General features: G+C 38.4%; 2 protein-coding genes across 2 annotated transcripts in view; one reads left to right on the top strand and one right to left on the bottom strand.

Moving 5' to 3' along the window:
- The window catches only part of USH1C (USH1 protein network component harmonin), a 126,033-nt gene that overhangs the window by 2,377 nt on the left and 108,865 nt on the right, over positions 1 to 14,791 (top strand). Inside the window, exon 2 of the mRNA XM_079966301.1 lies at positions 7,335 to 7,470. Coding sequence (XP_079822427.1) covers positions 7,421 to 7,470 — 50 coding nt within the window. The 5' untranslated portion in view covers positions 7,335 to 7,420. The remainder of the gene's footprint in view (positions 1 to 7,334; positions 7,471 to 14,791) is intronic.
- OTOG (otogelin) overlaps positions 1 to 14,791 on the bottom strand; it is a 95,562-nt gene that overhangs the window by 26,864 nt on the left and 53,907 nt on the right. The window contains exons 34-39 of the mRNA XM_079965543.1: positions 9,459 to 9,576; positions 7,825 to 7,904; positions 3,839 to 7,008; positions 2,501 to 2,669; positions 910 to 1,055; positions 22 to 111 (exon numbers count right to left, since the gene is read on the bottom strand). Coding sequence (XP_079821669.1) covers positions 22 to 111; positions 910 to 1,055; positions 2,501 to 2,669; positions 3,839 to 7,008; positions 7,825 to 7,904; positions 9,459 to 9,576 — 3,773 coding nt within the window. The remainder of the gene's footprint in view (positions 1 to 21; positions 112 to 909; positions 1,056 to 2,500; positions 2,670 to 3,838; positions 7,009 to 7,824; positions 7,905 to 9,458; positions 9,577 to 14,791) is intronic.

The raw sequence follows: 14,791 nt of genomic DNA, 5'->3' as shown, positions 1-14,791 counted from the left end.
AACAGAAGAAATAAACTTTACCTTTCTGTTTAAGCGGTCAATGGTAATCTGGTTAGACATATATGTTAAATTTAACATTGCCAGGCACAGCTTAGTAGAGGTTAAAATGCCCTGAATGAAGATAAGAATCAAATCAAAACAACATGTCAGCTTATTCCATGGTTAAATGCAACATACATATATTATACATATACTCAACAGAAAATCTTCCCCCAGATAATTCTACCCTCTGCTTGTTTAGAATAGGTTTAAACATTTAAATAGCTGGAAAATGCAAAACTGAGCAGCTCCCATCCTCAAAGCTCCTATACAGTGGTACCCCAGGTTACATACCCTTCAGGTTATATATGCTTCAGGTTACAGACTCCGCTAACTCAGAAATAGTGCTTCAGGTTAAGAACTTTGCTTCAGGATGAGAACAGAAATCGTGCTCTGGTGGTGCGGCGGCAGCAGGAGGCCCCATTAGCTAAAGTGGTGCTTCAGGTTAAGTACGGACCTCCGGAACGAATAAGTACTTAACCTGAGATACCACTGTATTCTACAGCCTTGAGGATGGTGAGAGGTCCATATAGCTAGTTACATAAACCATTCATTGAGTGTGACATTTAAGGTTTGTATAAGAATACAGAAAACAATGTTATCAGTCACATTCCATTAATGCAGGCATAGGCAAACTCGCCTCTCCAGATGTTTTGAGACTACAATTCCCCTCATCCCTGACCACTGGTCCTGTTAGCTAGGGATTATGGGAGTTGTAGTTCCAAAACAGTTGGAGGGCCGAGTTTGCCTATGCCTGCTTTAATGCGAAACAGCAGAAAATTGCATATTTTTATATGCAGCAGCATAACTGCACTTGTTTATGATCCTTAACATACTCAATAAACAACAAAATTCCACAAGGCCCATTACCATATGAATCTTGCTGCAGTCACTGATGTGGATGCTTATAGTTTGATCTTGAGTTTGGCTGATGATATAGGATGCTTCCTTAAATAAAGCCAAATGGTGCCCATCAAAGGTGATAAAGCTCAGATCAGAGAAGAGTGTACATCGACCTGATCAAACAAAATAAGGACTTATTTAACTTATTTTATGAAACAAACAGCTAACTACTGATCAAGCATTATAAACTGAATCTAAGTCATTAAAATAGCTTGCTTAGTTCCTTTACGTTAGATACAGATCGTTAACATATAAAGGATTGACTGCAATGAAGTCAAAGCAGACCCTTGAAATCAATGATTTAACTTATTCATTATGTATTTATTTCATAACATTTATACACTGCTTGATTGTAAAAACCTCAAAGTGGTTTGCAAAAAGATAAAACAATAAAATATAGGAAAAAATCACAACCATTCTTAAAACAGGCATGGTCAAACTTGGCCCTCCAGCTGTTTTGGGACTACAATTCCCATCATTCCTGACCACTGGTTTTGTTAGCTAGGGATGATGGGAGTTGTAGTCCCAAAACAGCTGGAGGGCCGAGTTTGGCTTGCCTGCTTTAAAGCATACAGAAGTTAAAATCCTAAAACATATTAAAATCACCTCAACTTGCTAAGCATCTAGATAGGCTTGCCTAAAGAAGAACCCCTTTTTTTGGCAGGTGCCAAAAAGAGTACAGTGAAGGTGCCTGCTGGATCTCAATAGGAAGTGAGTTCCAAAGTGCAGGTGATGCCACACTAAACAACAGAATACTTACACATGTGGAATGGGTATTATTTGGCAACTGTTGTAGTGCCAATTCTGCCAGTTGCTCAGGGAGGCACATGTGGGGTAAGGCAATCTTGTAGGTAAGTTGTTAAGGGCTTTATGTGCTAATAGTAACACTCTGGACTCAGGTAGCAAATTGGCAACCCGTGCAAATCTCTGAGCCCAGGTGTTATATGCTGACAAGGCCTCTCATGCTGCAATATTCTGCACTAACTGCAGCTTCTGGCTCAAGTACAAGGGAAACCCCACATAGAGCATATTGTAATAAACTTAGCCAAACACATCGCTCAAACAGGAGTGAGACTCGCTCCTGGACACTCTGGATCCAACCCACTACATAAATTGTGTGAAGCCTCTACATAACAGATGAATCTGAACTAGTTCCTCTGAAAAAGGATCTTTCAACAATTTTTGTATTTACAGGCATTAAGGGTTGCATGTTTTGCTGCTGGTGTTCTGTCCTAAAAAATAAATAAATCTATTGCTTGTCCTTGGAAACAAAAAATTGCTGTAATGGGATCGTGAGTATTCTCTCGTTCTTTGGATTTCCTCTCACATAAGTCATTCTGTTTTTCAGTCTACTTCTTTAGTGTACTGTGGTAGATGATGATGCTTATTTCTTTTTATGAAATTGATACTTAAAAATATTTTCTATCTGCATCATGTCAGCAATGAATAGGCCCATGTATAAATCTCACTATCTGTTCCATTTACACAAATGTTTTAGCATAATCAAACTATCAAAGTAATGCAATTTTAAAATAAATACAGTATGGATAAAACTTACATGCACATTCCCACTTGGGGCAGCATTTATCTCCATTAATCTGAACACCAAATCCAAGAAATCCACAGCTGGGTTGTGTTGCATTGTATGGACAGTTCTGTGATTTGTTAACTTGGATTAGTTGCCCATCTAAGCAAATGTGCTTTATGCACTCATTCTCTGTGATTGGCTAAGACATATTTAGAAAACATAGGTTACTATTCTTATCAAAATAAAGTGATATTCAATAAATAAATATTTACTGAAAACAAGAAGTTCAGTATGCCAAACTACTGAATGCCCTTTTCAAGTCAATTCTTGTAATACCATTAAAAAGCAGAAACATGAAATCTTTCAAATGGCACACAGATCAATGCAAGGAATCAATGTAATAAAAAGAAAAAACTGGAAACAGAGGATAGTCATGGAACATTACGAATTTGACAGTATGGACATATTTAAAGGATTATGTTGCCTTGCTATTTGGGACAAGCGTCTAAAGACCAAAGTTACTCAGGGGATCAGCTACTCAGAATACATAATTTGCATTCTTTCATCAATAATATTTTACACACAGAGAGCAATATTAAGAGGCTGGTCAAAGAGAGGCAGATCATGCAGTAAAGGAGATATTCTGTAAAATACCTAGAATTAAAGCATTTGACAACTTTATAAGCACAATGTGATGTAATAAACTTTGGTTGTGCTAATTGACACTTATGAGTGTTGGCAATACACGTTAACTGCTGAATCAGAGCAAACAACAGCCAGATTTTCTGCCGAAGTCACACCATACACAACCTCCCTTTCATAATTAATTGAACCTGGAGAATAATGTGACAATAATGGCTAGAATATCATATAGCATAGTGAGGGCTTTTTAAAAAAAAAAGAAAAGAAAAGAAAGATGTTCTGCTAAATACAGATTAGTGGCAAGTATGGCCCTAATAGATTAGCTTGTCAATGTATCAATTCTTAATGATAACTAGAATCTGGAATTATATCTTGTAAATTATTTTTGAAACATACAAAGAAATTTCTGGATTAGTGGGGGGATAGTGAGTTTTATAATCTGAGCTAAATCTTTGACTTCTTAAATGTAACTTACATTCTACAAGCATATGTATGTTCCAGAATATTGTTGAAAGTTCTCCATCTCTATACCACAATGCAGGCCACTGTGATGAGATGAATTTCATGTCACAAAGTGAGATAAAGAGGCAAAAATATGTCACTCCATGAGCAGTTAGGAACCAAGCCACCTTCATTTCATATCCATCAGTAAATGAGACCCAAGAGTTATATATATGATACAGAAATCACTCATATGGTTGGAGGGGAATTATCTATGGTACTCACTACACATGTTGGTGGTGTTGCTGTTTCTTTAGATGGCATGAAAGCTGCTGCTGTAACTCCTGAGACCATTTCAACAGTGGTTAATCCTGATAAATATGTGGGAACTGGTATGACTCCTGTAGCATTTGGAGGTAGTGGTGGTATCAACAAAGAACTTGACGAAGGTGTGGACATCTCTGTGACAGATGGTTCTTTGGCTATTGTAGTTAGGACAGTAGAACCAAGTGAAGCTGGAGAGGTAGATGAATGTTCAGCGAGCGGATGTGATACAGGAAGCTTTGTAACCACTAATTGCCCATCAGTCTCTGACAATGTGATGCTCTTTGTTTCTAAAGCAATGGAAGGCACTGAAAATAAGGATGTTGTCATGAATTCTTTTATCCCTGCTGTTTTTTCTGCTAATGATTTAGTGACACTCCGTGTTGTGAGACCGCTGATCCCAAGTGGTGCTGACTCAGTCGTAGTTGTTAAATGTGGGGTAGCTGGTGTCACTCTAGACGCAGGGAGCGTGGAACTGAAAGAAATGGTAGAAAGTGGCACTTGCTTAGACAAAACAGAAATCTTCTCTGTGGCACTTTTGCTCATAGATGTAAACGCTGTTGATTGTATTGGTGTTAAAAATGCCACCTCTTGTGAGTCTGTTGGACTCACACCTGTGGTTTCTGGTATTTCCAATATAAACAATGAAGGAGATGCTGGTTCTGATTCATAAAATAAAGTACTAGATACTGTAAGTGTTTGAGAAGGAGTCAGTGCTTTCTTTGTGGTAGGGAGCTCAAGTTTTGACTTTTCAGTAGGAAACAACTCCACTACTTCTTTTATTGTAGACAATGGCAAACCTGTTTGGGTTACTTTTTTTTCACTTGTTAAAGGAACTTCTGGTGAAAACACTGAAGTAAGTGATACAGTAGAAAGAGGAATCCCTGGTAGTGGAGTACGTTGGAATGTGGAGGGCACTGCAAATTTGGTTGCTGACTCTGTTGTACTAAAAACAGTTTGGGGGTGGATACTTGTTCTCAACAGTTCAACTGGAAAATGATAGGCTGCAGTACTTCCCTTGGTTGTTAAGTAATCTTTAGAAGGTGGTGAATAATCAAGTTTTCCTGTCGTTTGGGGGATAAAATGTGGAAGAGTGGATTCTTCTTTCATACGGGAAGAAAACCTTTCAATTGGAGAAGTAGGAACAGATGAAGTAGCCTTGGAAGTTATAGATGGTTGAGCTATCTCAATTAGCTGCCCTGCAGTGGCTGCTGTTTCAGGTATTTTTTGTGTTAATGGGAGAACTGTTTTCTCTGCCAGGTAAAGTGTGGTTGGAAGTGTTGTTAGAGGAAGAGCAATAGAGGAAGAGAGAGTTGATACCACTTTGGTTGATGCTACTTCTTTAATAGTTGATGGCTGGCTGCTCAGTTCAGAGTATGGCAGTAAAGTAGCATCAGTGGCACCTAAAGCTTCTGTTATTGTCAATTCTGGAGCAACTGTGCTTAGCAGCTTTGTAGTAAGAGGAAACTCTGGAAAAAATGATGTAGACTTTGCTGTTATTGGATGGTGAGTATCAGCACTGGTAACTTGCACTTCAGGTGATGATGCCATCAGACTCTTTGCTGTAGAAATGGACACTGGAAGCAAAATAATGGAAGGTTTTTTTGTAGTGGTTTTTTCTGAGTCTGCAGTGGCTTTTTCTGACTCTGCTGTGCCAGGGTACAATATCACTCTTTCTGTATCAGTCATAGGATGCAGAAATTCAGTTGTTTGAACTGGTTCAATTTTTTTAGTTACCAATGGAACTAGGACACCCATAGCTGTGGCTTCCTTTGTCAAATCAGATTTTGCTGTTTCCACTTTTGTCACACCAATAGAATAAGGTACAACACTCACTTTTGTAGTTTCCAGGGACGAAGGTGTTCTGTATTCTGTTGATGTTTTATCGGTGACTGATTCTGGCAGAATCGTCATTTTAGAACTTATTTTGGTAGAGAGGGGTGTAACTGTCATAGTGTGTGATGAAGTGGGATACTGGGTATACAGAACAGTCATTGCTTCTGTCACATTTGGTTGAATAAATGGTGAATATGCACTTGTCAATCCTGTCTCTAAAAATTCTTTTGAGTCTATTAAAGTTGGCGAAGTTGTACCAGGCACTCCAGGTAGTTTGGCAGAAGTACTATGTCTTAGAGTCGTAGCTGAATATAAATGAGAAATGCTTGATGTTGTTTGCGCTATTTCCTTTTTAACAGTAGAAACTGGAAAACCACTTGTATGTGTCGGGACTGTGGTGGTGGGTTGCGTTAGTGCTGGAGGTACTGTAATAAATGTGGTTTTAACTCCTTCTTTGATTAAAGCAACTGTTGTTTTTGTTGTTTCTGACGGAATTGGCTTTCCAACAGGCCTTACTGTTGCTAAAACAGTAGATAAAGTAGAAAACGGGGCTACAGTGATATTTGCATCTGTTACAGTCAGTTGACTTATACCCAGCATTGTTCTGTCTGTTGTTTGATTCACTGTGGGGGCATAGGAAGACATTTCCAAAGATGGCAATGGGGCTTTGGTAAAAAATTGACTTGTTCTTTCCGTCTTTGGTGTTGAAGAAATCTTGCCTTCTGTAATACCTTCAAGTTTTCTTTCTGTTTCCTCTGTTGGGGGAAGTTGAGCACCTGTTACTTTTTTATCCAGTGCTATTTTAGTTGTGGCTGGTGATTTAGCAACTGTAAGCATTGATGGCAGCACAATAATAGGTGAAGTAGAAATTAATTTAATTTCTGATTCAGTTGCTATAGATATAGAAGGGACTGTTGTACTACTTGTCTGTTTACCAGGCAAAGACTCCGTAACTGCCACAGTTGTAGGTGGAGGAACAGCAAAAGGGAGGCTAATATCAGATACTGGATGTGAAACTACTGGCATTGAGCTGGTACCAAAAGCTGAATATGTTGAAGCATTCGATGTTGCAGATATGGCTAAAACTGTAATATTTGGCAACAAAAGAGAAGAAAATTTAGTTGGAGTAAATTGCCACTTCAATGCCTGTGTTGTTTCTCTGTCCTTTGATATTGGCCTAGGAGATAAAGTTAGTTCTTTACTCAGCATTGTTGCAGAAGTTTGATGAGCCCCAGACGTTGTATGTGTCTTTACAGTGGATGATAGAATTTGAACATCAGCTGTAGGTTCAATGCCTGAAATAAGACAAACATGGGTGCTACTTTCCGGACCTGTAATAATATAGGCTCATACATATGTACCAAAAGGAATAAATGTGAAGAACAGTATTAAAGAAACAATTTCCAACTTTAACATGTCTTCTTGGTCAGGAAATTATGTTTTAAAATGGGAAAAACTTGGTTCAATTTTAATGTTTCAAAACCTAATTTGACATCACAAAAATGTAAATGTAATGATTTCTATGACTGCCTATGTATTTTGTGAAGGCTTTGGATAAAAACAACAACTTTTTGCGTATACCAAGTAAGGTAACCTTCAGAATATATGTTCTTATTCCCAGGCAGTTCCTTTTCCGGAGTAACACATATTTCCATATATGTCTACTCCAGTCAGAAGAAAACTAATGGAAGTCATATAGTGGATAGCATGTTGGACTTGGATCCAGTTCCATCCCTGCTCAGCCATGAAGTTACTAGGTAACATTTTTCAGCCTATCCTACTTGACAGGATTGTTTATTGGGAAAATGGGATAACTCTTTGTATGCTATCCTGAGCTTCTTCAAGGAATAGAAGATTTTAAGTATGGTGTATTATGGGGATTGACATGCATTTTCCCCCTAGATCCCTTAGAAAGCTAGCTGTGGCTGATGGACTACAAAAGCAGAATGGAACTAAACTAGCAGGGGAGTTGCAATGGTTAGGAAGAAGTAGGAAGGGGGTGTTATTAGGGCCATGATCAAGATCCTGAACCCTACACAAGATACTGAAAGGAATCGTAGCACTATATTTTGAATTTTCTCTAAACGTAATATAAAATGTGTTCTACGTACAGTCTTCAAAATAGACACATCTTTGAGTGACTTCATCCAGAACCATATGTGAAGGACACATAGGAACACATCCTTCCACTCTAAAAGAGAAAATAATAATGATGATAATGATGATGTAACTATTCACATAACAGCATGTGGAGATGAATGAGAGGGATTAAATAATATCCTTAGGAGCCCAATTGACAAAACACCTGAACAGGAATACTTGCACTTAAATCCTTAGGAGCCCAATTGACAAAACACCTGAACAGGCATACTTGTCTTAGTCTGCACTTCAGTCAAGCTATTTTAAATGCTTGTGAATTACATTATTAATTTCTTAATCATTTAAGATGCAGAAATGTCAGGTTGTTGTCACAGTTTCTGTGATAGGCTTACACTGTGGCTGACCTAATGTGTCAACCTGCTGATTCATGAACAATGTGATGTAACCTTTGGAACAAAAACATATGCTTCTCCAATGATGAATGCTTCCATTTAGAACTGGCAGAAAGCCTCTACATGCTTGTACAAAATTGTGTTCCTTGTTTGTTTATACCAACACTGATGGCTCATCAGAGCCCTTCCAAAAATTTGCCTTGCATGGAAAAGCTGAGGCAAGAACAGAAGCGATTGGAGAGGTAGTTTTGTCCAGGCCACTAGATATTAAAGGTGTGATTCTAAATCTCAGAAGTCAATGCCAGTTATTAATAACATCTTTAAGTGGGACTATGCATACAGTCAATGTCATGACCAGTATCCTTTACCTCTTTCATATGAAAAATATCTCTCTTACTCTTGCAGTGAATGCTTGGCCAGTCTAATTACTGCTCAGGACGGCACTCCTACTTTTCTAATACTATAGCTGCTTCCTCCATTACAGTATAATTTTATTCCGTATAAGTGGGGGGAAGTTCTATTTAGGAGGAAAAATAGGGAGAATGCAAGGTATTTTTAGTTGCCATGAGCTGGTATGGCAATTTGGGACCCAGGGGTATGGGGGAGGGGATAACAAACATTAGCTGGGGTAGGCCTCTTGGCCAAGAAGCATTATGAAGTATTGAATGAAGGACATATGTGCTGGAACGGAAAGAGGCAGCTCAGTCAGATGGACAAATGTTTTTGGCACAGGCGGGAGATAAGTTGCAAAATTACAAACATTAAATTAGAAAATGGTATCACTCCATATTACAACAGGGCTCCTAGTCTGAATTACCAGTATGCCATCAGCATCTTATCTTCCTTCATACAGGATATTCAGACTGAGAGCCCTATTATGTTTTCATATTTGATAAGTTTTTACTTCTGTGCTTCACCTACTATTGTCCACACTGCTGTCTGCCCCCCCCCCCAACTTGGGCTGAAAAAGTTATCCCGACTTCTGCTTTGTGCCCTTTCTCTCTCTCTCCCCCCCCCCCCCGGCTCAACTGACAGAAGTATTCCATACAATCTGGAAATTAAAGGTGGTTCCAAGCTGCTGAATATGTGTTGTTTTTCTTTTCATTTACAAAGTTGCATTCTCCTGTGTATGTAGAAACTGCACAGTTCTCTATAGATAGACCTGTTACATTTCCAAATTGAGAGGCACTCAGCCACCTGAAGTTACTATTAGAAAAAATGTTTTTAAAATTAAAAAAAATGTAGATACTTACTTTGGAACAGTTTGACAGCGTTCTTCTAAAGGATCTCTGCATGTTTTGAAACAAGGGCTTGCACAAACATCATATCGCCACTCACATGTTGAGTGAGCTAGAAATTTAAACTTGGTATCTAGAAATAGAATTTAAAAGTTTTAATGTAATGTGTATACACACACATATTCTAGTTTTACTTGGACCTCTATGCATTGAATGATCACTCCTTATTGAACTGATTTTATGTATTCCACAATGAGTGATGCCTAATGTAGACAGTGCTTTGATCCACAGGTATTGGATCATACAGGTTATACAACAGACAAATGTTGGGAAATCTAATGTTTTCAGCAAGAAGAAATCTTAATTTTTAATGACTACAGAAAACATTGATGGACTTTTCAGTATCTCGTAAGGTAGAGGCAGTTTCCCTAAATGTCTTCACATTGCACTTAACTGAAGAGGCTTACATCTCTGGGTGATCCAGTGCTGAGTTCCTTTATGTTTGTCTCAGTTGGAAGGAATGTTTTCATATTACAAACACAGCAACTTAGGTTGCTGATACTATATTTATAGTATACAGCAATCCCGGCTGAGTTTCAAGTGCCCGCAAAAGTGCTTTCTTTCTTCGCAAGCAGTAGAGCATTTTAATTCCTAGGAAGTTTTATCTCCAAATGGTTGCATGCTTTGGGGTGGCAGAGTGTGGGCTGTACACAATGCAACATTAAATGGACCAAGTATGGTATTGATACCTCTAAAAAATTTAAAGTAATTCCCAGTGCAATGTTGTGAAAGGGCATTGCACGCACACATGCACACACACAGAGTGAGAGATAAATTTCTTTCCAAGTCATATTTAGAACAGTTTCTCACATTACAATTTTTATTCATGGGAGCTTTCCGACAAGTAAGAAATATCATGTAGCACAGCTCCTAGACTGTACCATTTCAGAGTGCCAGTGTACCATTTTTCGAGTGTACCTTTGTGTAAAAAACATATACACAAGGAAATGTCAAAAATAAAGCAATCCAGCTAGTAATGAGTGAAGTTGCCTATACTCCATTTGTACTAAGCATGACTCATTCATTCATACACGATAATTTAGGATGGGATCATTTAGGCCCATTATACTTGAAGTCCACCATTCCCTTTTCCAAACTTCCTCTTGAGACGAGGGGAGGAGGATGGAATTAGGTAGGCTTTGTGGCAGTGGAGGCTTCCATTTTAAGGTACATGTTGAGACTGGGAAGCATTGGAATCCAATGTGAACTACAAATTGCAGGAATGAATTTGGGGGATTTTGAAAGGGAGTATCTGGCATTTGCTGGAAAATGACAACGAAAATTTTATAAAGTCAGCTGAAATCAGACAAATCTTTCTCTGTCATAATCTTATTGATGACAGCAATTTGAATTCATTTCTTATATGTACATAATTTCAACTGATACAGTTCTGAGTTCCATTCCTGGATTCTCTTGTGAAAAAAGATCTTAGGGAGCAGGGCTCGGAAACATTTGTAAGATACTGGAGAGCTGCTATAAGTCAGGTTTTACAAAACCTACCTATATTTGTGCTATATTTGATTTCTGCTGAGAAATGCTATTTGTGTCACCATGCAACCCTAATTAGCAATTTCCATTCCATTCTTCTTAATTCTGTTTTGGGTGCATTCACTTAATTCATAGCTGGACATTACACTGCTGTACTGTTTCTGGATGCCTCTGCAGTTAACTCACAACAAAAGAATGATGTGCTATTACTGATCATTCAAGTCATGGCTTTGCACCAGACCAGACACATTTCTCTGTAAAAAAAACTAGCCATGAAATTGAAAAGAAACCTAATGCCATGTGTTAACGTTCAGTCATTTGTTTTCTACATAGTGAATAGCACAATCCTTACTTGATTAGGGAGCAATGCTCTGTACGATGATCATGGCACTTGATATGACAAACAACTCTGAAACTGCAGCTTTATCACTGCATAAATTTGCTTATTCTGGATAGAAATAACTATAGCAAAAAAAGTATATATACTATAGTTTGAGGTAAAAAATATGTTGTTGGCTAGATAATAAATCTAAAACAATTCACTTCAATACAATGAAGGTGAGTTGTACAAGGGAACATAGTTCTGTGCGTAGAAGGCTTCCATACAAGGGTCCTCAATATAAAAGAGGAATCAATAGAGGTTAAAATACACAGTACCTAGAATCTAATGCTTTCTGCTGTGTGCCCTTTATTGCAAAATAAATGGGTCATGTTGTCAATGGTTACAGTCCAGCCACATGCTTTGTGGAACACAACAACCAAATTTAAATGATGGAACTTTCACGTAGTTTGTAGACTCAGTTCAATGCTTTTTTAAAAAAAACCCATCAGTTTATGGCTAGACTTAAGTCTATCTCATTTTGGCTCAAGATCCACAAAGCCAGGAAATTAGAAGCTAAGGTGGATGCAGTGACAGTGACTCTTTACTGTATGCTTAATTATAAGAGCTTTCCTCTGTGAATATCCTGTGTGTTCTTTTTTAGTCAATTATGCACAAAACAAATGGATAGGATAATTTCAGTCATTCACAGATTTAAGGAGATGAAATAGTAATCCAAATAATTACAGTAAACATCTCCAGAGAACTACAACAATATTCTGTTATCAGCATCTGTTATATTGAAGGTGCTCTATCACTATGATATGCATGTTGGTATCTGTGGTACACTTATTGCTATCAAGTTGGGAATCTTCACATGACCTTTATTAAACAATGGGTTTCTCTAGGGGTTCTTGGTCTTTAAAAATATTTTAGATATGCTTCAGAGAACATCAAACCTATTCATGAAGACACTTTTGACCAAGGGGATTTAAAGGAGCAATTATACTATTCCCAATATTTATATTCAGGAATAGCAGTTCCCAGTTAGAAAAGTTCTGCTCTAATATGCAAAGCATTTATGACAGTCAGCAGGAAACCCAATCTGCCTTTGCAGATCTGCCTCTAGAACTGGTGTAACTTTTCCATTAACTTAAACAAATGCTGCTATATTTTTAGACCATGTAATTATCCTGCATCAGCAAGTCGGGCCTTGTGAAAGAACACTGGAGAAAGATTCAAGCCCCATGTTTCTTTGCTTATAAAACTCTGAAACCCAAATCCTCGGATGTGGTGATTAATGAAATGCCTCATGATCATTTGATATGATCCCACTTGCTGAGGTAAATTGTTTTAGTTTTCCACTGGCATAGATAGGATTCTTTGGCATGACTGGAAGGCGAGGACTTCACACTTTTAAAAAGATATACAATTCTCAGCTAATGCAGCACTAGGGAAGTCTACTGCAAATCTTAACCTCTTCTTTCCCTCTTAAAGAAAAAAGGCCACAACATTTTTGTTGTGTTCAAACTAAGGTGCATGTTTGTAGCACTTTATATCCTGGTAACAGCAATAGCTTCATATATCCTGCTCCACTCTTCAGCACCATCATGATTAAAGGAATTTGTCAAGAGGCAACAAGCATTTGGCAGTGACAAATTCTGTCATTTTTTTTGTGAAGTTGGAGTGTGCCAGCCAACAGCTGCATTAGGATCTCATCTTAGCATGCCCTCAAATGTAAGCAGATTCACAATGCCACTATTAACACTTTAATTCAATGGCTTGATAACAGGAAATTCTGCATGGCATGCAGTTGGCCCTTTCTGTCATGAAAATCAATGTGCTGGTAACTGTACAACTAGCCTAAGCAGAGCCCCCCCCCCCCTCTCTTGCAACATTTCATGTTCTACCCTTTGCTTATAGGGAAAAGAATATTTTAATTATACAGTATTAGTATGAACAGATACCCTATTCAATTAGCTCAATAAATGCTGAACAGTTCAGTATTGGACTCTAGATTATTTGTAATAGCTGTAGATGTACTTGAAAGTATCTTCTGTCCTATTGTGAGGGATACCTTTCAACATGTGCAGTGTGAGGATGTGGACAAAATCCTTACAAGTTTAGGTCTGATTCTATGCATACTTCAGTCTTGCCTTTCTGGGTTAAAAGCTTCCAGATGTTACTAGCTAAGTGGGAATAAGGTCCTTGCAGTTCTAAAATTATCAGTTGTAAGACCACTCCCTAGTCTAAAAGTCCTTGTTGGATCCCTCTTGCTTGGACAATTACTGACTAATCTACCTTTTCGGGGCAATGTAACTAAATGGATGCTGGCAACCCAACTCCAAGAGGTCTTGGATGTTATAGATTCTTTGAACCACTTTCAGGCAGATTTGCTACCCAGATTTGGGACTGATAATGCCTTGGTAAGAGTCCTAGTCTAGCAATGTGACATCTTTCAGTGGCCCTTAATACTATCAACCACATTAATCTTCCAGATTGCCTATCACAGTTGGGACAAGGCAGCATTGTCATTTCTTGGTTCTGTTGCCACACTGAAGGTAAGTTTTAGAATGAGATGCAGATGGGACAGTTGGTCAACTCTTTAGCCACTGGCTTGTAGGGTGCCACAAGATTCCATATTGTTCTCAGTGCTATTTGACATCTACATGAAGTCTCTGGAAGAGGCTATCCAAATGTTTTGGAGTAGGCAGCAGGGATCATCAATATATTGATGGCACCCAATTCCACCTCCAGATTGGCAGCAAGGAGGAGGCTGGCTGAGCCAGAACTGGGCAGAACACCTCCACTTAATCCAGTGCACAAACACGGATATGGCATTGAGGGAGTGGGGGTAAGATTATTTTGCCAGTTACCGTATTTTTTGCACCATAACACTCACTTTTTTCCTCCTAGAAAGTAAGGGGAAATGTCTGTGTGTGTTATGGAGGGAATGCCTACGGGTGGCATGCCTACGGATTTTCCTCCTCTAAAAATTACTTGCGTGTTATGGTCGGGTGCGTGTTATAGAGCGAAAAATACGGTAATCTACATAGGGGGAGCTCTTGATGGTGGTGACAAACTCTACCAAATATTGATCTTTAGGGATGATGCTTTAGGAATGGGTTAAGTGACTGAACTAGTAATGCCAGAGGGACCACAATGAGATTCCAAAATGGACCAGTGGAGACTCCCTAACAAAGAAACTCTTAATGATTCCTAAGTATTAAGTCTCCCAATGACCATAGAATCCCCCAATGAGTAATTCCTCAGAATGTTCATGAATTCAAGGCCCATGAATAACACCAGCATTAAATGCCACAAGCAATACAGTGATAAGGACTGCAAGGTGCATTCTCTAAGGACTGATCAGAGTGTACATTAGCCTACAAAGTCAACCATCACCTACACATTTCTGTGGACAGGCTCAGTGTATGAATGGGTAGCTTTCATATCTAAATTAAAATTATTTTGATTCTCG

Source organism: Podarcis cretensis (genome assembly GCF_951804945.1).
Source record: "Podarcis cretensis genome assembly, chromosome: 1".
NCBI classification, from domain to species: domain Eukaryota; kingdom Metazoa; phylum Chordata; class Lepidosauria; order Squamata; family Lacertidae; genus Podarcis; species Podarcis cretensis.
Note: the sequence above shows the minus strand (reverse complement) of the source record. Positions and strands in the feature narration are given on the sequence as shown.